The sequence below is a fragment of the Grammomys surdaster genome, unplaced genomic scaffold (genome assembly GCF_004785775.1).
Source record: "Grammomys surdaster isolate TR1022 unplaced genomic scaffold, NIH_TR_1.0 279, whole genome shotgun sequence".
NCBI lineage: Eukaryota > Metazoa > Chordata > Mammalia > Rodentia > Muridae > Grammomys > Grammomys surdaster.
In genome coordinates this window covers 11982276-12001927 of record NW_021604720.1, presented here as the reverse complement: position 1 = coordinate 12001927, position 19652 = coordinate 11982276, and the positions used below count along the sequence as shown (strand labels likewise).

At 46.3% G+C, this 19652-nt stretch overlaps 1 protein-coding gene across 2 annotated transcripts in view; it reads left to right on the top strand.

Annotated features, from left to right (window-relative positions):
* The first annotated feature begins 393 nt into the window (after positions 1–393).
* The window catches only part of Fbln5 (fibulin 5), a 65501-nt gene continuing 46242 nt past the window's right edge, over positions 394–19652 (top strand). The window contains exons 1-4 of one of the 2 annotated variants that reach the window (XM_028777328.1): positions 394–755; positions 4851–4905; positions 7250–7301; positions 9482–9736. In XM_028777328.1, the coding sequence (XP_028633161.1) occupies positions 739–755; positions 4851–4905; positions 7250–7301; positions 9482–9736 (379 nt within the window). In that variant the 5' untranslated portion in view covers positions 394–738. Of the gene's footprint in view, positions 756–964; positions 1265–4850; positions 4906–7249; positions 7302–9481; positions 9737–19652 lie in introns of those variants that run through there. The other variant, XM_028777327.1, reaches the window with a different exon arrangement.

Here is a 19652-nt window from a genome sequence, read left to right as displayed (position 1 = left end):
CCTTTTACAAACCACCCTTCTACTTTGAAGCCCGGACAACCGCAAGTAAAACAATAAAAAGCCAAGAAGAACGAGGTGTGGGCCGCCAAGGAGAGTTCTCAGCCATCGCTTGCTCCCCTACAACCTCCCTGCTCATCCGGATCCACCCTTACCCCACATCCTTGCTTAGGGGTACCCAGCTTGTTCCAGCCTTTGCTTTAAGCCTCTGGTTCCCAACTGCTCACACGTCTAGTCCCTGAAGCCTCCTTGGTGGTGAGTTCAAGTTAGTGCTGCCACTGGGCCTGACGACACGCCCCCTCGCACGCGCCCCGCTCCGCCCCCGGGGAGGCCGGGCGCCCCCCAGCCCCGCGCTCTGTCGGGCTCCCCTCCCAGCGCCGAGCACTTGGTCCTGGCAGACGCCCCAAGATTGTTGTGAGGAGTCTAGCCAGTTGGTGAGCACTGTAATCTGAACCAGCTGTGTCCAGACCGAGGCCCCATTTGCATTGTTTAACATACTTAGAAAATGAAGTGTTCATTTTTAACATTCCTCCTCCAATTGGCTTAATGCTGAATTACTGAAGGGGGTTAAGCGAAACCAGGTGCCGGCGGCGAGGGCTCTGCAGTGGCTCCCAGCACCCGGCACTGTCCCGGTCCTCTGCGCTGCCCGCTCGGCCCCTCCGGAACCAAGCCGCCCCGTCCCGTCCCGCCGCCGCAGAGCCTGCCTTCCTCGCGTCGCCTCTCCTCCCGCGCATCTTGGACATGCCAGGATTAAAAAGGTAGGTTGGAAGGCGCCAGGAACTGTCTCCAGGCTTGGAAAACCTAACCCCAGACCTGATGGGTGGAAAATGGCTATGGCTGAGATTCCGCCTGTGTCAGGGCACTGGAAAAGACTTTTAGCTAGTGATGCAATGACCCTGTTAATTACAAAAAGCTGCGCCCATCTCGAAGTCTTCGTTTGGGAGTGGGGATTTTTTTTTTTTCTAACAGCGTCAGGAGTCAGCATCTCGAGAGAGGCAGCAGACAACCTCTCGGGGTCATTTCGCTTTCTTTTTGGAAAGGGCAGCGACACTGTGCGCAGTGTATAAAATATCACACTACATATTTTTTAAATTTGGGAGGCTGCTGACTACGGCACCAGCAATTGCTTTGCTGCGACGGTCTGTGAGAAAAGCAGGAGTCTCCGAACACTTCTGCCTGCGTTTGCTCTATGTGTGCGATTTACAGAGGGAATGGGACCTAGAAGTTTCGAGCCAATCAACAGTGGACACTGCAGACAGAGATGCATGTAAGCAAATGTTTTGCTGTTCTTTGCGGAAATTGCAATTCCAGTCAAGTAATCCTTGAGCCTTGAGGAAGTTTAAGGATGACATCTGTTCTCCCTTTCTCCTTTTCTCTTGAAAATATAGCTGCCCTGCACAGATCTGCACACTTTCTCTGTGTGTGTTTGCATGTGGGAGGGGTGCATGCATGCTAATACAAACTGAGCCACATTTTGGTAAGCCATGATTAATATTATCATCCTGCATCCCTGACCAGCAATTTCTGTCATTGACAGACAATTGGAGGGTCTGTCCTCTTCTTCCCCCCTTCCCCTCCCCTTCTTCTTTTTTTTTTTTTTTGATGGTGGACCCAGATTCAAAAGAAAAAGTTTGAGACACAGTTTTTCCTCTCCAGTATTAATTATGCTTCAGTTTTGGTATGACTTCTTTCTGGAAAGCCTCTGTGTTAGCCTGGAGATTATTTGCCCCCAGGACCCAGTCACAGCTCTTCTAGGAGGCTGGGCTTGGGGCTGGCCAGCCCTGGGCTGGCTTTCGCCAAAAGGAATGGGGAGTGGGGTAGGGGGAGAAGCCGGTAGGGTTAGCACGCCTTTTCCAGTCTCTCTTGAACTGTATTGCATGCAGTCAGGCTGTTCTGTCTCCAACATAAACGAGACGGAATTTTATAACCACCTGAAAGGAAACTTCAGGAGAAGAAACAGGAAAACATTGAAATTCATAATCTACAGACTGGAAAATAAATTTGTTATTGTTCTCTTATTCCTTCCAGATATAAAGTCTGGCTCTTGTAAATATCAAAAAAGCCCGGGGATTTGGCTCTGTACTTTATAAGGTCAGAGCTGTCTCCAGTGTTGGAGAACCTGGCTCACATAGGCAGTTAGATGAAATGAAAACCTGTCTACTCAGGATTGGATCTGGGACTCCATGAAGGAAGTGGGTTTGCATCTTCCAGTACCACATCAGGCTCAGTTTTGTCTGCATGCCTGGGTACCACCTTACCTCTGCCTCCTCTACATACCTACTGCTATTTCTCTTGAGCCGTGGGTCAGGGATGAGAATGAGCTTGGAATCTGCTGAGCACTCATTCTGAAATGTAGAGTCACAGTGCTGGGTGGGTAGTAATAAGCCTCGGGCTCCAACCAGCTCTCTAGCCATGCTGAGAAACATTCAAGATCACCTCCTCCAGGAAGCTTCCTCTGATGACTCTTGACACTCTTATTAAAGCAAACCTATAATCCCTGCCCATGCCACAAAGCAGCCAGCTCAGGTGGATGGCAGCTGGGTCACAGCTCTGTGGCTCTCCTGCCCAGTATCTATATTGTAAGCTATAGTTGCTTAGATAAATGCTAGCAAGCAGAACAGTGTGATAACAGACTGGATCATCTGCAAAGACTTCACACTGTCTTCCATCTTTCCTGCTTTAAGAGCCCAGGTCAGTAGTGTTATATATGCTCGCTTGGCTATATGACCAGGCTCCATGACTCTTTAACCTGCAAAACTGCTCTCCGTGTTGTGTGGTGCACACCTGTAACCCCAGCATTTGGGAGGTAGAGGCAGGAGATCAGGAGTTCTGAGCCAGATTTGACTGCATAGCCAGTTTGAGGCTAGCCTGGGCTACATGAGGCCCTGTCTTAAAAAAATCAAAACAAAACAGAAAGAAAAAAAAAAGGCTGGCTGAAGTGTCTGTCTTGTAATCCCAGTACTCAGGAAGCTGAGGTACAATTCCCACAAGCTTGAGGTCAGCCTGGACCATATTGTAAGTTGTAGGTTAGCCTGGGCTACAGAGTGAGACCTTGTTTAAAAAAAAATGCACCCCAAGCCATAAAAGAAAAAATGTAAAGAAAGTCTGTACCTATTAAACACCCCCCTCCCTGCCCCAGAAGCTCATAACCCCGGGAGACACCAGTTTTCTTTCTGAGTCTGAAAAACCCTGGGATACCTGGTATAAATTGAATTCTATGCATGTGTGTGAGTCACTCGTCTCACTATGGCGTCCCCTTGGATCATCAATGTTGCTGCTGCTCCTAGCTTTTTGTCTTGTTTTATTTTAATTTATTTATTTACTTGGGAGGGACATGTGTTGCTGTGCACGTATGGTGGTCAGAGGACAACTTTCAAAAGTTGGTTCTCTCTTTCTACTGTATTACCCAGGCTGACTTTGAACTCCTGGGTTCCAGTGACCTTTGCACTTTAACCTTTTGGAGCAGCTAGGACTATAAGCACATAGCAAGATGCCTAGCTTTCTATATTGTATCGTGTCCAACTTTTGAGTTTAAGTCTGAATAATATTGTTGGTGTGTGTGTGTGTATGTGTGTGTGAGAGACAGAGAGACAGACAGAGAGTCAGAGAGCACACATTTTGTTTAGCTATTCTTGCATGAACGTTTGGATTGTATCCACCTTTTGGTTATTGTCCAATATGCTGCTGTAAGCATGCGTGTACATATGTCTGTCTGGCCTTTGACTCAGTTCTCTGGGGAGTGCACCCTGGAGTGAGTCTGCCAGATCATGGGTGAGGACAGCACACTGCTGCACCAGTTTTACCTCCCCATCAGTCATGCGCAGGAGCTGTGACCTTTCTACGTTCTTCCTATACCTGCTGTTTTCTGTCTTGCATTTTTTTTTAAGATTAAAAAAAATTATTTTATGTCTATGAGTGTTTGCTTACTCTGGGTACAAATGAAAGACACTGCTTCAATGTATCAGATAAGGAATGATTGAGGAAGATACTGGATGCCAACCTCTGGCCCCCGTAGGAATACACAGACATGTACATATGCACTTACACACATGCACCAACGCATGTCAACACACACAGGTCCGTGCATGCTGCACACATAGCCGTCTTAATGGGTGTAAGTGGCACAGACTTTGCAGTTTTAAAGCGTACTGGTGACCACAGTTTCACCAGACAAAATGTTGGCCACAGCAAAGAACCAAATTACCCACAGGGAAAGATGTTTACTTGCTTGTGGGTGGCCATGTTGGCGGAGGCAGGGTGTCATGGCATTTCCTGCTGTTACCCACTGCCTTTCCTTCACTGGTTCCTCAGCCTTCCATCCCCTGGGAGGGCAGTTCTCACAAGTCACATGCTAGGGTGGACCTTGGGTTCCTGGGCCTTTCAAGCTGAGGGCCCTACATTCTGGTTAAGTGACTTCCTGCAAACACAAAGCCTCTCACATTCTAGCTTACATGGTTTGAAGACACAGAGGCTCTTGGCTCTGCAGTCATGTCTGAATAATGTTTAATTCAGGTGGTCTCCATGCAGAATGACAAAAGACCAAGACAACTGGTTGATGCCACAGCCAGGGAGTCTTTGGATTTTTTTGTTCCTAAGCAGCAAAGCCTTGTTGTAGTCGAGCATGTGACCTAACTCACTATCCCAACACACAAAGCAAGAGTTAAGAGGCTGGCTCTTGTGGGGTTAGAGTAGAAGGCTAGAAGCCCTCTTGGGCTCTGCTGAGTGTGCCCTGTTCACTTGCAAGCACATGGTAAAACCGCCAAGTAAATGCCTGGGTAGTAGGAGGGCCGGGTTTCCTGGGTGCGAGCGAGCATCCTGTGTCACTCACTCACTCTGGTTTTCACCGCCTACAGGATGCTCACTGTCACCATCCTGGCCCTCTGGCTTCCACATCGTGGGAATGCGCAGGTAAGGTTTCAGGTCGTCCAGAAGCATGGCACAAAGTTGGAGGAGGGTATCCAGTCATGCATTTAGGGTGCCAGGGTTGCGGGAATGGGAGGCACTCTGCAGTTCACCTACTACCCTCCATCCGTACAGATCAGCGCTAAGGCTCTAAGAGATGGAGGTTGGTCCCGGGGAGATATAGATTACAAATGGCAAGGCTGGAATTGGATCTCGGTATCCTGGCTCGAAACCTTTGTGTCCCTCAGGGAACACTATCTTAAGCCCCTCACTAACTTAAATGGTAGCTCAATGTGGTGTTTCTGGTCAGGGTGTGCTCCTGGGATGCTTGTAAAGGGCCCCCGTGGCTAGGTCAGTGTGCGTTTCCACTCATACAACGCCCAGTGAAAGAGATAGAAGGTGACGGCCCAACCATCCCAATGTGCAGTGTGTGTGGCAGGTATCCCTTTCCCTGGGAGGAGTGTGCAAGGGCCAATGAAGTTGAGTTCAAGGCAAGGGTCTGTAGTTTCATTTTTAAAGCTACAGGGAGGACCGTGCCAGATGAGTCAGCCCCAAGTAATGTGGTAAGGTTCCTCTGGATTGGTGGTTCTCAACCTGTGGTTATGACCAGTTCTCGACCCCTTTTGGGGGTGGTCGAACAACCTAAGACTTATCAGAAAGCACAGATATTTACACCACGATACATACAGTGGCAAAATTACAGTTATGAAGTAGCAATGAAATCATTTTCTGGTTGGGGTCACCACAACAGGAGAGGAACTGTATCAAACAGTCACAGCATTAGGAAGGCTGAGAGCCACTGTTCTAGATGACTCCGAGAGGCCCTTCTTGTGGACAGAAAATAAAACCAGTCCTCAGTAAGGCTGAGGGCTGCAGGTGAGGAAGGATAGGCACCTGCCTATCATGCACAAGGCCGTAAGTTTGACACCTAGCACTGAAAAAAAATATGTTGGGGTAAGGCAGGAAAAGAATTATAAAGTACATTCAAAGGCTATTAGACATACTCATGCCACTGGAGACAGAAAGGACTTGAGAAGAATGTAAAAGAACTTTAGATCTCAGAGGTTACCTTGGCAACCTGTAATCTAGTCCCAAGACATCTAGTCCTGAAGCAGACAGTGATCACAGATAACATTAATTACCATAAGTATTTATAGTAACATAGTTCCTCTTTGAAACTACTTATAACTAAGTAGCAGTGCCCCACTTTACAGATAGAGAAACTGAGGCAAAGGGAAGGGATGAGGAGAGTAAGGACTCTAGTGAGAATTAGAAACCAGGTAGACAAGTGGCTTGAGCCCATTCTACCCCAGCGCTGAGGTAGAGAGCAGGGCTGGAACCTGATCTCCTCAGTTCTGTGGTATAGACTCCTGGTTCTTCTGGGTCCTTTGTCCTGAGGCTCTAAGGCTTGGGATCCTCAGCAGTAGTACAGGCCAGGCTCAGCATCTCCACAAATCACCCCATGGCTCAGGGAAGCCTGACCTTGAGGCTGAAGGGGGGCCTGGTGACAGGTGTAGCACAGTCCTAGACACTGAACTCATTCCTATGTCAGACTCTAGGCCCCTGCAAGGGGCCCTCAAACTGTTCCCAGCTCAGATTTCTAAAAGTTTATAGTCAAGGCTGGAGAAATGGCTCAGCCCACAGCCAAAAATACAAAAGTTCACAGCACTTAGGAAACAGAGGCGGGAAGACAAGTTCCAGGACAGCCTGGATTACATAATGAGATTTTTGTCTTGATAACAAAACAAAAGTAAACCAGTTTAAACTAAAACTAAAAAATAAAAAATAATAAAAAAACCAAAACCTGAATATACAGTTATAGCTCAGGTAAAATCACAACTGTCACCAATTGCCAAAATGTGTCACTGCCTTGCTGACATTGAAATGAAGGAATGTCCCCATCCTCTTTGCTTACAAAACAGTCCACGTCTGTCATGTAGCTTTGCTTTATCAACACAACTGAGAGCCAGGGGGGACACTTCACAGGGAACAAAGCGTTCGTTTGGGGGTCTTTGAAGGGGAGGTGACAGCGCTCGGGGAGACTCCTTCCCTGGAAGTGGGGCTGTTGCATTACAGCTTCATATGTGGCCATTACTGCTCCTCATGTGGGTGTGACAAAATCCGTAAGTCCTGACACTGGGGGTCATGAGGCAGTGGTGTAGGGTGTCTCAAAAACAATCCTAAGTGTGCAATGATTGTAAGAAAACAGTTACAAATAGAGACCTACTCCACATGTATCCCTCCAACCCCTCCCTTTACTCCACTTCCCAAATGCCACGTGATGCTTTTATAGTGACAAAGAAGGCAAGGCAAGTGACCCGACCTGTTTCTTCTCTCTCCTTCTCTACAGCAACAGTGCACAAACGGCTTCGACCTGGACCGCCAGACAGGACAGTGTTTAGGTATGTGATGCCGACAGTCCTTTTTTAGGTGGGGACATTTGGTGACAGTTCAATGGCTATGGTGTTTCTGCCATAGCTGTTGTTCGGTGTTGTCAAATCTCCATTTGCCTTCTCCATGGAAGAACACGGAGATGGAATGACCGAGCCAATGACACCCTTGTTGCTTATGTTGTTGTGCTAAGTGAGCACTGCCCGGGCTCAAAGAATCATCTCTCTCCTCAACAAACATTTCTGTTGGATCTGTTCCCCTGCACTGTTTCCACAAGGTTCCATAAGAATAGTAGTTTAAGTGTTGCTCATTTCAGACCCCATAGCCCTCTGGATCAGAGGCCCAACACCTGTCTACCAGGCTAATATCAAAGTATTGGCAGGGCTGTATATCTCTGGGCTTGGAGATGAGCATCTTTTTTTTCTCATGGAGAAGTTGGAGGGATCCACCCTCCTGAAGTTATAGGTTGTTGGTCCTCCATCCTTGCCGGTTGTCTGGCGAGGCCCTTCCCAGCTTCTAGAAACTGTGTTCACCCCTTGGTTGGTAGCCTGTGACAGTCACAATTATGGGTCCCTTCTTCCATTGTAACTCTTCTGACCAAATCTCCTGCCATTTCTGTTTTTAACCACCCACACAATTAACTACACTGGGTATCCCATAGCATAACCTAGGATGGATGCTCCCACCTCAAAGCCAACTGATGGGTACCCTGAATGGAATCAGCCCTGTGACCTAAAGGCTTCCCAGGTCCCAGGAATGAGGAAGTCCTTTGACAGACATTCTCTCAGCGTGCCATCTAGTGGAGAGAAACTTAGACACAGTGAATGTTGTGATAAGTTAGCGGAGTAAGGTCAATGTCAAGTGGAGACAACTTTGATGGGTCCTGAAAAGGCAGAGAAGAGGGGGAAGCTTCATGCCCGGACTCAGCCAAGAGTCAGGCCCAGTTTGAATTGGATATTGATGGATGAATAGAATCCTGAGAGATTTCAGCCACAGTGGGAGGAACAGCATAGACAAAGAACTCGGGTATAAAGGAAGTTCGGGCATGGCATGCCGAGGGCGGAGCATACAGCACATGAAGAGGATAGGCCTTGGCCACCCCACATTGGGGGAATACTTAAATTCTTAATTAGATTTAATTTAGCTCAAATCATTTTTCTGTCCTGAGTCACATCAACTGAGAATCAGAAGGGAGATAGTTGGTTTATAAGAACGAATTAAACGTTGGAGACGAGTCCGGCTCATTCTTGGATTTACCATACAAAGCTCTTTGGTTCAAGGATGCACTACAGGGCAAAGAAGGCCGAGGCTTCCTTTCCAGCCCATTGCTTTCACCAGAGAACAGTCCATTGCACTCTGAACCACAGCATCTGCAGTTCCCAAGCTGGGAGTTGGCATGAATTTCTCAGATGACATGACGGGCGAGCTGCCCGGATCCAGGCATCCCTCCCCAGTCTCCAGTTCCACACAGAGCAGGCTCCAGAGCCTGGATGCAGGGCCCAGCATCCAAAGCCAGGTCTGCTGTTCACTGGAGCCAGAGTTGGGGCCTCCCTTGACTCCACCCTGACAAGGCTGATTTTTCTAGACAAGACCACCACTCTCCTTCCAGAGTGAGCTGATCTCCAGCAGGGCTAGACACAGTCTTGTTTTGCTGGCACTGTTTGAGTCAACTTGAAAGCAATTGCTCTGCTTTCTCAGCAAGTAACTAAGTATGAGCCAAGCCTTGTCTTTCTGGGTGTAAAGGTCTCTTTCTAGCTCAGCTATTACTTTGAATAGAAATGGTTCTGCTCTCATGTTTTCAGAGTATAGGAAATGCACAGGAGAGTGAGTATCTGGCAGGTTTTTATTGTTTTCACTGTTGCTTTCCTTATGTAAGTCAAAGGCATTTTTATCTGCTATATTCCTACATGTTAAAGAATACATTTGCCCAGGTTTTAAATGTGGCGTTCTTTAAAGAAAAATAAGAAGTCAACAATAGTCCGGGTTTCTGTGGGTGGGGGTCATTTGTGATAAGAGGGCTTAAAGAGCCACACAGGTCACTCCAAGTCAATTTGGCTGATGTTGGGAGAGCATCAGATTGCAATGAGCCAGATGAAATGTTAGAGGGTCATTCCCATCAGTCTGCTCTGCCTCAATCTGCACAGTGTCGTGGCGGGGCCATTGAAATGTGTCCTTTCTGTGGCCTCTGCAGATATTGATGAATGCCGGACCATCCCTGAGGCTTGTCGTGGGGATATGATGTGTGTCAACCAGAATGGCGGGTATTTGTGCATTCCTCGAACCAACCCAGTGTATCGAGGGCCCTACTCAAACCCCTACTCTACATCCTACTCAGGCCCATACCCAGCAGCTGCCCCACCAGTACCAGCTTCCAACTACCCCACGATTTCCAGGCCTCTTGTCTGCCGCTTTGGGTATCAGATGGATGAAGGCAACCAGTGTGTGGGTGAGTAGTCCGGTAACTGTCCTCTCACATAGTGAACTTTCTCAAGAATGCTGTCGGAATCTAAAAATGTGTTCCCAAATGGAGCTAGCTGCCGTGAAATATGCCAATCAGACAGTAGCCTGCTGTCTACAAATGACATAATGCGCTATTCCAGATATATTTCTGGGTCCTCTTCTGAATTATCTAGAAAGCCAATTTGCTCTTTCTATCAATTGATCAATCCATCCATTATCTATCATTCTTCTATCTATCTGCCCATCATTCAGAATCTGTCATCCATCCATCCATCCATCCATCCGCCATCCACTATCCATCCATCCATCCATCCACCCACCCATCCATCCATCCATCCATCCATCCATCCATCCATCCATCTACCATCCATCCATTCACCATCCACCATCAATCCATTGATCCATCTATCCGTCCATCCATCCATCTACCCATCTATCCATCCATCCATCCATCCATCCATCCATCCATCATCCACCCATTCATCCGTTTATTTTTATCTCATTGATGATCAACCTCATGTTTTCTCAACTAAATAACCAATGCGTCTCATCAGACTCAGGGCCAGTGCTCTGTCTTCTATGTATTAAATGGAGTGAGTATTGCTGTAGAAAAGCCTTGAGAGCCAACACAAGATGATCTGGAAAAGAAAGTGGAATTCTTAGGTGGGAGCCAGTTCTCTTATGACTAACGGGGCCTTGCTGACAGGGACTCTGGGAGAAAAGTAGGCACTTATTATGTCACAAGCACCCAATTAGCAGCACCCTATATAGAGCTTCAGATTCTATTGGCCAGTGCTGCCTTGGAGAAGAGCTGCCTGGGGTTCTGCCAGTCCTTTGGTAGTAATTGGATTAAATTCCTGTAACTGTCTCCAACTTTGGAGGGTTACATCAAAGAGAGATTGACAGTGAAGCTCAAACTCTTTTGACGGTGTATCCCCTCTTCCAAATCCTTTTAGACTTAGATCTCTCTCACAGGCATATTTATACACGACGCATGCATTCTGTTATACTCATGTGGATTGAGGAATAGAAAGCACGCATGAGAAATAGGAAATTTAAAAGAATGTAATAAAAATAAATTTGAGTTGAAATTCTGATATTTACTTTCCATGGCCTTAAAAGTGTGAGAGAGTATCAGTCTAGTTAATAAGATTTTTGTGAGTTTCAGGGCTCTGAAGTATTGATCTGTAACCAACAGCTAGAGACTGTGCTGAGTATAACTATATAGATATGTTCATGTGAATGAGTATGTATTTACACTAAAAAATATTCAAACAGTATGCAAATATATATGTCTTTCAACATTACAGGGAAAACCTGAATATACCTGAGTTCATAATTCTGCATTATTACTGGTCGCAAAGGACCTGGTGTGTGTGTTGGGGACACATATGCGTGTGCTGACTGAGATTTACCTTGACTAAGAACATGCCTAGGGAAAATGTGGAACCCAGTCAAGCCACATGCTTCTCAGCTTTGCAGGAGAAGACAGCATCATGCTTCTTATGACACACAGCAGAACAATAGGCCATTGTAGCCAGAAGGGACTTTCTGGACACTCTTTAGCTGCAGCCTCTGATTTTTTTTTTTTTGGAAAGGTGAATTTTGGACCTCAGCAAGTTAGGTCATTGTACAGTTAGGATATGAGACCAGCTAACTCCTCCCACTAACTAACTCCTCCCACTAACTAACTCCTCCCACTAACTAACTCCTCCCACTAACTCCTCCCACTAACTAACTCCTCCCATCTAGTAGAAAATAAATGCCCTCAAAGAAGATGTAGTCTGTGGGGGGGGGGGGGGGGGGGGGGGAGGGGGGGGGAGGGAAGGAAGGAGGAAGAATACTGGAGGACAGATGAGCTGAGTGAAGGCAGTATAGGCTTTTGGAAGAGGGTCTCATCTGGTCCTGGTATAGACAGTTCTTGGGTTATCTCACTCAGCCCTTCCATTGAACTTTTGGGCTTTCACTGCCTTAGAGCTCCCTGGATGGCCTTCTTCATTCTGCACACCTCCTTCCAGGGACTCAAGGCTCTTGGCACCGAAGACGTGCTGGGAAGCCTATTCATCTGCTGACCCCTCTGACGTCATACCGCTTGTGGTTCAGAACCTGTTACATAGACATGTGGAACCTTTAATAATGGCCCCTTTGTAAGCCCAGTACAATCTGGGAACCCCAGCGAGGACTGGCACCAGGCCCATCCATTTCCAAAATGTCTAGTATTATGCATTCATAAGTCCTGAGTTCTTCTGACTTCCCTTCACTCCACCCCACCGTTTCCTGACTTAACAGGGCTGAGGCCTCTGTGGGCATTGTGAGAGATGGTGGCAGGGGGCCAGGGCAGGGGAAGGGCTGGGAAGGGCAGCACTCTAACCGATGCTCCAGAGAACTAGGGCAGGGGGCAGGGGGCTTGGAGCAGAGGAGAGGCAGCAAGTTAGCAGGTGTGTATACAAGTGAAAAGGTCTTAAAAGGGGGACATCCCTAGAACAATGGGCTCTGAGGAGGAAACAGTGATGACTGGTGAAAATTCAGTGAGAATCTGAGACATTTCTGAAGCTTCGGTGGCTCCTGGAGAGCCACATGTATCTCCTCCCCTTCAGAACAAACCTACGAGCAACAGCAGCGACGGTAGTGATACCAAACACTAGCTTAGTGTTTGTGTAGTAGGGTCATGGGTCCTCAGCACGCTACAGGTAGAACTGGTGTTTCTGTTGTGTCATTAGGGAAATCAGAGCACTGAAAAGTTAAGACACCTGGCTGTAGTCACCCTGTGTGTTGGGTTGAGTCCCAGTTTGAACCATTCAGGCTTTGGATGAGGAACCAGGTTATGGAAAGGACTTTTAGAGAGTCAGTGAAGAAGTCACTGTTAACATTTGCTCATTTTAAAAGAAAAGTTTTGTTCTATAAAAGTCTGAACTGGACAAGAGTTGAGAGAACACTACAGACATTTTCTGCCTGTCACTCAGGGTTAGCAGCTATCAGCACTGGTTCTGTCTCTTCTTCAGCTTTAGATGCCAAATCAGGTTAAATGGTTTTAAAAATTTTTTAAGATATATATATATATATATATATGTATATGTATATGTATATATGTATATGTATATAATATAACATATATTATATATATATTTATTTTATATATATATATGTATATCTATCTATCTATCTATCTACACACACATATATATGTATACACACATTGTACTTGTCTTCAGACACACCAAAGAGGTCATGAATCCCATTACAGATGGTTGTGAACAGCCATGTGGTTGCTGAGAATTGAACTCAGGACCTCCGGAAGTGCAGTCAGTGCTCTTAACCGCTGAGCCATCTCTCCAGGCCCTAAATGTTATAAGATTATCTGAAAAAAGTAAAGAAGACCACAAAACAAACCCAAAAGCCTTCTTATACTATGCCGGGTGGTGGTGATACATGTCTTTAATCCCAGCACTCCGGAGGCAGAGGCAGGTGGATCTCTGAGTTCAAGGCCAGCCTGGTCTACAGAGTGAGTTCCAGGATAGCCATGTCTACACAAAGAAACTCAGCCCCAAAACAAAAACCAAAACAAAACCCCAAACAACAGCAACAACAAACCAAACAAAACACAAAAGCAAAACAAAACCCAAAACAAACCAACCAAACAAATGCTCCCCCAGAAAACAAACTTATAATACATTATCAAACCTATAAACATCAGCAAAACACTCATTTTTACCATGAAATATCTAGATGTTGTTTAGATTGATTGTCTTATAAATGTTCTTTCCACAGGATTGGGGAGACAGATCAGTGCACAAAATGCTTGCCTCACAGGCATTAAGAACCTGAGTTCAGATCCCCAGCACCTACACAGAAAAGCCAGGCATGACTATACATGTCTCTAAGTCCAACAGTGGGAATTGAAGTCAGGTATATCCCTGGGGTTTGGTGGCCAGCCAGTCTGACTTAATCAGCAAGTTCCAAGTTCAGTCTCAAAAAAAAAAAATGAGGGCCAGTGAGATGGCTTAGGAAGTAAGGGGTCTTGCTATCCAAATTAATTCCTGGAATAACACAATATAACACAATACCTCATCTACACACCTAGTAAAGAGAGAACGAACTCCATCAAACTGTCCTCTAACTTCCTCAGAGGCACTATGGCATTAGCGTGTGCATGAACATGGAATAAAATATAATGAAAAGGAAGACTTACTTGATGTTGAACTCTATGTGCACACTCACATACATGTGGAGCATATGTGTACCTCCCCAAACAGGCATGCATCCACACATGTGTGTTTCCCCCACCCCCACAAATGCTTTTCCCACTTGTGTCCACAGAGTTAAATCTATATAGCTTTTTTAATTGCCTCAGTTGCTGGCTCTATCCCTTCTCCTTGCCACTTCCTTGTGGACACAAACGTGCTTTTCTAGAGTGGACGCTCATAGCCCATTCCTTCTTCCCAACTGGTATTCTGGAAGCTGGAAACAGGTCTAGAGACTTGGCCCAGTTCTGGTGTAATGTTCTGGGCAAACCTCTTCATAGGTGGTGCCTTTGGTCTTCTGCCCCTTCCATCCCTTCCTGGTTTCCTTTCATAAAGTGTGAGAATCACCTTGAACAAGCTAATGGCTGTCTCCACACCGTGAAGCTCAACTTTCTGGCATTCCAGACCTACTTTTCAAAGAAGCCATCTTCCTCATACTCAAGTTAGCTTGTATCTTCTTCCCATAGACTGACAGTGCCTTGTGTCCCCAGTGCCCCTAGTATCCCCAGTACCCTAGTATCTCTTACCTTCCTTCCTGACTTCTCTGGTTTGGGTTCCACTTCGGTGGTGACTAAACTCTGTTCTGGAACAGTGTGAACTTGGGTTTGAGTCCCTGAGTCCATGGCTAAAAGTCTAGATTACTTGGGACATTTTTGTGGACAGGGGCATAATGACCCAAGAATTATAGTCCCCAAGCCAAGAATGCTTTGTATCAAGAAGAACGACAGCTTGGCTCGAGGGTGACCAGTTCCACAAGGCTGTTGGGACTCAGAGCTGGACGCAATGTATCACCCTGCTTTTCCACCCCTGGAAGATATGGTCACCAGATTCTTTAGATGAGGGCTGAGGGCAGGGAGGCAGAGCTAACTGGCAAGGAAGAAAGGCTGTTGGAGCTGAGGTCACAGACCTGGACCCAGACATAATGCAGATCAAACAACACACAGAGTTCTGAGCCAGCTAAGGCCATCTGGGAAAAGTAAGGGTTGGCTATGTTGAATTAAAAGCAAGGAGTCGGGGTGAGTGTGTGCAACGATGGGTTTCCTAGATTCAAACTGCCATCCTGGAACTTTCTTTTCATGACATATTGCCTCTGTGACCCAATCCTACAATGTGGTTGCCACCAGTCTCTGACTATTTATTCCTTATGGGTTTCAACATGCCATCTCTCTGAGTGACATTCTACATAAGCCTGGCTTTGCTAACCAACTTGGCTCAAGAGCAAGTTAGGGACTCCACTAGTAACAGAAGTTCGTGATGTGTTCTGCAGCTGAGAAAGCTGTTTCTCCAGAGCCATGGCACTCCAGGGATCTTCTGGCCATTCCTGAGACCACGGGCAGTGCTGTTTATTCCCTAGTTGGTCTGAGCTTTTGTTGTGAGTGATCAGGGCACCCAAGCAGGCAGAGAGCAACAAAGTGCAGATCTTTCTGGAAGAAGCATTGAGTTGGCCTAAGACGCTCTTGAGTTATTTTTCCTGACTGCTAGCCAGTATTTAGTCAACTAATTTACTTCACAGAGTGCCTCATTTATGCCAGGCTCTCTGGTTTAGGCACAAAGGGGAATAGCCAGGGGTCTGTGGTCAAGGAAGGGAGATCAGATACTATGCAAGCAGCTGAAAGACAAGGGAGCCTGGGACTTGCTAATGTGGCACAGGCACAGGGCCAGAAAGACTCTGGGAGTGGAAGGGCTGAAGCTCTGAAGTCAGCCAGACCCTGAATTTCTTCTTGGTTGGCTACTTGCTACAGCTGAAGCCTGGAGTTCTAAACCTTTGTCACTAAAATATAAAATAGGTATGACTATGCCTGCCTGCATGAAAATACCTTACCCAGAGTCTGCATGGACTGTCACCCACAACGTTAACTGGAAATGATTAGTGGACCAGGCTGCTAGGGTCTTGAAGTCATAACAAGTGCAAAGATTCATACAGTCTGAAGTGTGTCAAAGGCCTAATTCTTTAGAAACCTTAAAAAAAAAAGTGACCCAAAGCTGAGCTTGACCACACCCACCTTGTATGCCTTCAAAGCCTTGAGATTTTAGATTTGCTTTAAGGTTCCAGAAAAGCTTGGCTTGTTCGAGTTGTGAGACAAAGCCATGGAAGTCAGCCCAGTGTGGCATTTGTTCCCAGCCCTAAGACTTAGCTAAGAGCACGTTGAAACCTCTGCCACAGCACAGCAGGTCTGTGGTTAGCACACGTGAGGGAGGAACTGGAGGCCTTTGCTTCTAGCAGACTTTCTGTATTTTTTTTCCCTAGCTCTCCAGCATGGGCTGTAATGTGACACCCCGGCCTCAGGCTCAGAAATTGTTCAGGATGGGGGGGATTCCCTAGTAGCTGAGGGTTTTGTGACCAACTAGGTTGGGGAGTAAACAGCATAGAAGCAGGGCCTCTGTAGTTGGCTTTTGTCAGTAGCCTTTGTGCTGCTCCAGGAAGTCCTTCCCCTGGCCACCCCCAAACAGTGTACAGCTGCTTCTGTTGTTTCTATCATAGGCTGGAGAACTGGAACTGGGGAACCTGTTCACCTTCTCTAAGCCATTTATTTATTTATTTATTTATTTATTTATTTATTTAAGTCTTTTGATTTTTGAGACAGATTTTTTTTTCTTCTGTGTAGCTCTGGCTCTGTCTTAGAGCTCACTCTCTAGACCAGGCTGGCCTTGAACTCAGAGCTCCTCCTGCCTCTGCCTCCTGAGTGCTGGGATTAAAAGCATGCACCAAAGCCACCTGGCCCATTTTTTTCTAAGTATAAATATGGATAGTACTACAAGCCTTCAAGGATTATTTTGAGAATTCTATAGGATACTGCACGCAGATCGTCTAAGCTGGCTGGCTCATGGTGGCAGCTTACATATTAGTGACTATCACCATTTCAAGCCTTACCCTTTCTGTTGATATCTCCTACATCTGTTTCCACAGCCCCGCCACTTCTAGTTGTTTCTGTTATTGCTTGTCCTTTCTCCTGGAAAGTAGCTTGAGCGTCTCATGCGTTTGGAGGCCTAGGACTGGCTTCTTGCCATGTGTCATCTACAGCAGTCGGAGTTAGCATGGACTTCCAGAGAACTCGGCAGAGGAGGGACTCTGCAAAGTCAGCTGGTAGGAAATGCAGACATAACCCCCAGAGGTCAGGAAGCACGAGCTATGCTGCTTCCAGGTTGTGTAATGTTGCTAACCTAGGATCACACCTGAAACCACAAAACCCTTGACTGCCCATCTGCTCACTTAAGGAGAGCCAGAGACATAGTCACAATTGCTAGACTTTATTAAAATGTATTATTTTACTTAAAAACAGATCTCCCCAATTATATTAAAGCCTAACTGGGGCAGTATGCTGTACTGGTTAAGGGACAATTAAGATAGGGGTAAGAGCTGGACTCTGGCCCTTGATTTACTTGTTATTGGCTGAGGGTGTTAAGAAAGTCAGATAGCCTCTCTGATCTAAGTGCTGTCAGCTGTAAAAAGGTTTAATATTATATTAAGGCTCTTAATGTGAGGTCAGTACATTTAAATCAAGGCCTCTAGTTTTTACCCCTAATCCCTGGCTAATGTATAGTTAATTGAAAGCTAGCATTGCCGTCTAGTATATTGGTAACTTGCCATGGGCCTCCTGGTAGGACCCCTGACTCTGTAAAGCCAGGTGTTTACAGATCACAGCACAGCTGGGATGGTTACTTTGGACCAATTTTGAAATCTTATTCATGCTTGTCACTACTCCAGAATTTAGAGAAAGACATTAGCTCTGTTGCTCAATCTTGCTATTTGGTGCACTAAAAGACATGTATCTATACATGGCTGGGAAGAGACGGCTTGGTCAGTAAAGTGTCTGCTAGGCGTGAGGACTCGAGTTTGATCCCAGGACCCAACACCCATGTGAAAAAGCTGGATGTGGCAGTCTGGGCTTCTACACCAGTACGGGAGAGATGGCGACAAACTCTCTGGAGTTTACTGACCAGCCAGTTTGACTGAATTGGCGAGTCTCGGGCTCAGTGGCTCAACAGTAAGTGAGGTGGAGAGCAAGTGAGAAAGACATCAGACATTGACCTCCCGTGTCCAGATGCCTGCTCACATGTATACACACGCAGGCAGCCGTGTATACACAAACTGAATTCATATTAAAAGGACATATAGAACTCTACCACACGTTTGTTTTTAAAGAATCTTTTGGTCACTGTTTTACAATATAGAGCTTTTCTTGGTAATCCTATGAATTTTGTTTTATGCAGCTTAAAAACATTGTTTTGAGAAAGGGTGAGGTGCATCCATGCAAGACAGTTTTGTGGCATACATGTACACAATTCACTGGGACACGTGATTTGTTGGGACCACTCTAGTTCCAGAATATCCTTTCATCCCAAATCTTCCTAGTGGGGTGTGTGTGTGTGTGTGTGTGTGTGTGTGTGTGTGTGTACATACAGACTCTCTGGATTTCCTGGTAACACTTTCTCACTTGGATTGTTCAGATGATGTGACTCTGGTCTTCTTATGTGTCTGAAACAGTGACACTTTCTACTGGGTGGTACAAATTCATATGAGTGTTTTTCTTCCCTCTGTAGCTTTAGTTGGTAGCACTGGTGGAGTTGGTGGAAGCACAGTGCACTGACTGGCCTCATGAACTGGGTAAACTCCACTGTTGAGATCAGCCTCTGGTGTCCTTGGGCAGTAGGTCACTTCCCCAGTGCCCAGCATGGCAGTTTTCTTAATGATCTATACACTTTTTTGGGCTTTCATTTTAGGTTCTTTAGTGTGATCATGTTTCTTTTAATTGTGTTTGATTTTGGAATTAACCCCCCATATTTCTCTCTCTCTCTCTCTCTCTCTCTCTCTCTCTCTCTCTCTCTCTCTCTCTCTCTCTCTCTCTCTGTGTGTGTGTGTGTGTGTGTGTGTGTGTGTGTGTGTGTAAAGAAAGTAACTGCAAGAGGAGGGACGGAGTATGGGTGGTACAGAGCAGGTCCATTTGGCTCTGTTGCAATGGTCCTGACCAAAGTGACAATGTTCCAGGTCTCCAGATAGTCCCTGCTGGATGACCATGGGGTCAAAATCACCTGCCAGCGCTTGGGAAAGCACTAAGCATGTAGTTTTGAAGTTGGTAGAAAAGGTCATGGCAGAGATGACAGTTTCACTATGCTGTCCTGGCTAGTCTCAAGCTTCAGGGGCTGTCTTAGTTACGGTTTCTATTCCTGCACCAACATCATGACCAAGAAGCAAGTTGGGGAGGAAAGGGTTTATTCAGCTTACACTTCCACACTGCTGTTCATCACCAAAGAAAGTCAGGACTGGAACTCAAGCAAATCAGAAAGCAGGAGCTGATGCAGAGGCCATGGAGGGATGTTACTTACTGGTTTGCTTCCCCTGCCTTGCTCAGCTTGCTTTCTTATAGAACCCAGGACTACCAGCCCAGGCATGGCACCACCCAGAATGGGTCCTCCCCCCTTGATCACTAATTGAGATAATGCCTTACAGCTGGATCTCACGGAAGCATTTCCTTAAGGGAGGCTCCTTCCTCTGTGATAATTCCAGCCTGTGGTGTTAAGTTGACACACAACACCAGCCAGTACAGGGGCCAAGTAAGTTTTCTACCTCAGCCTTGGAGGTAGCCAGGGTGACAGTGCTTCTCCATGTATGAAAGTGGAAGATGGTGATTGTACCTTCTTCGTCATCATTAAAGCTAGCTG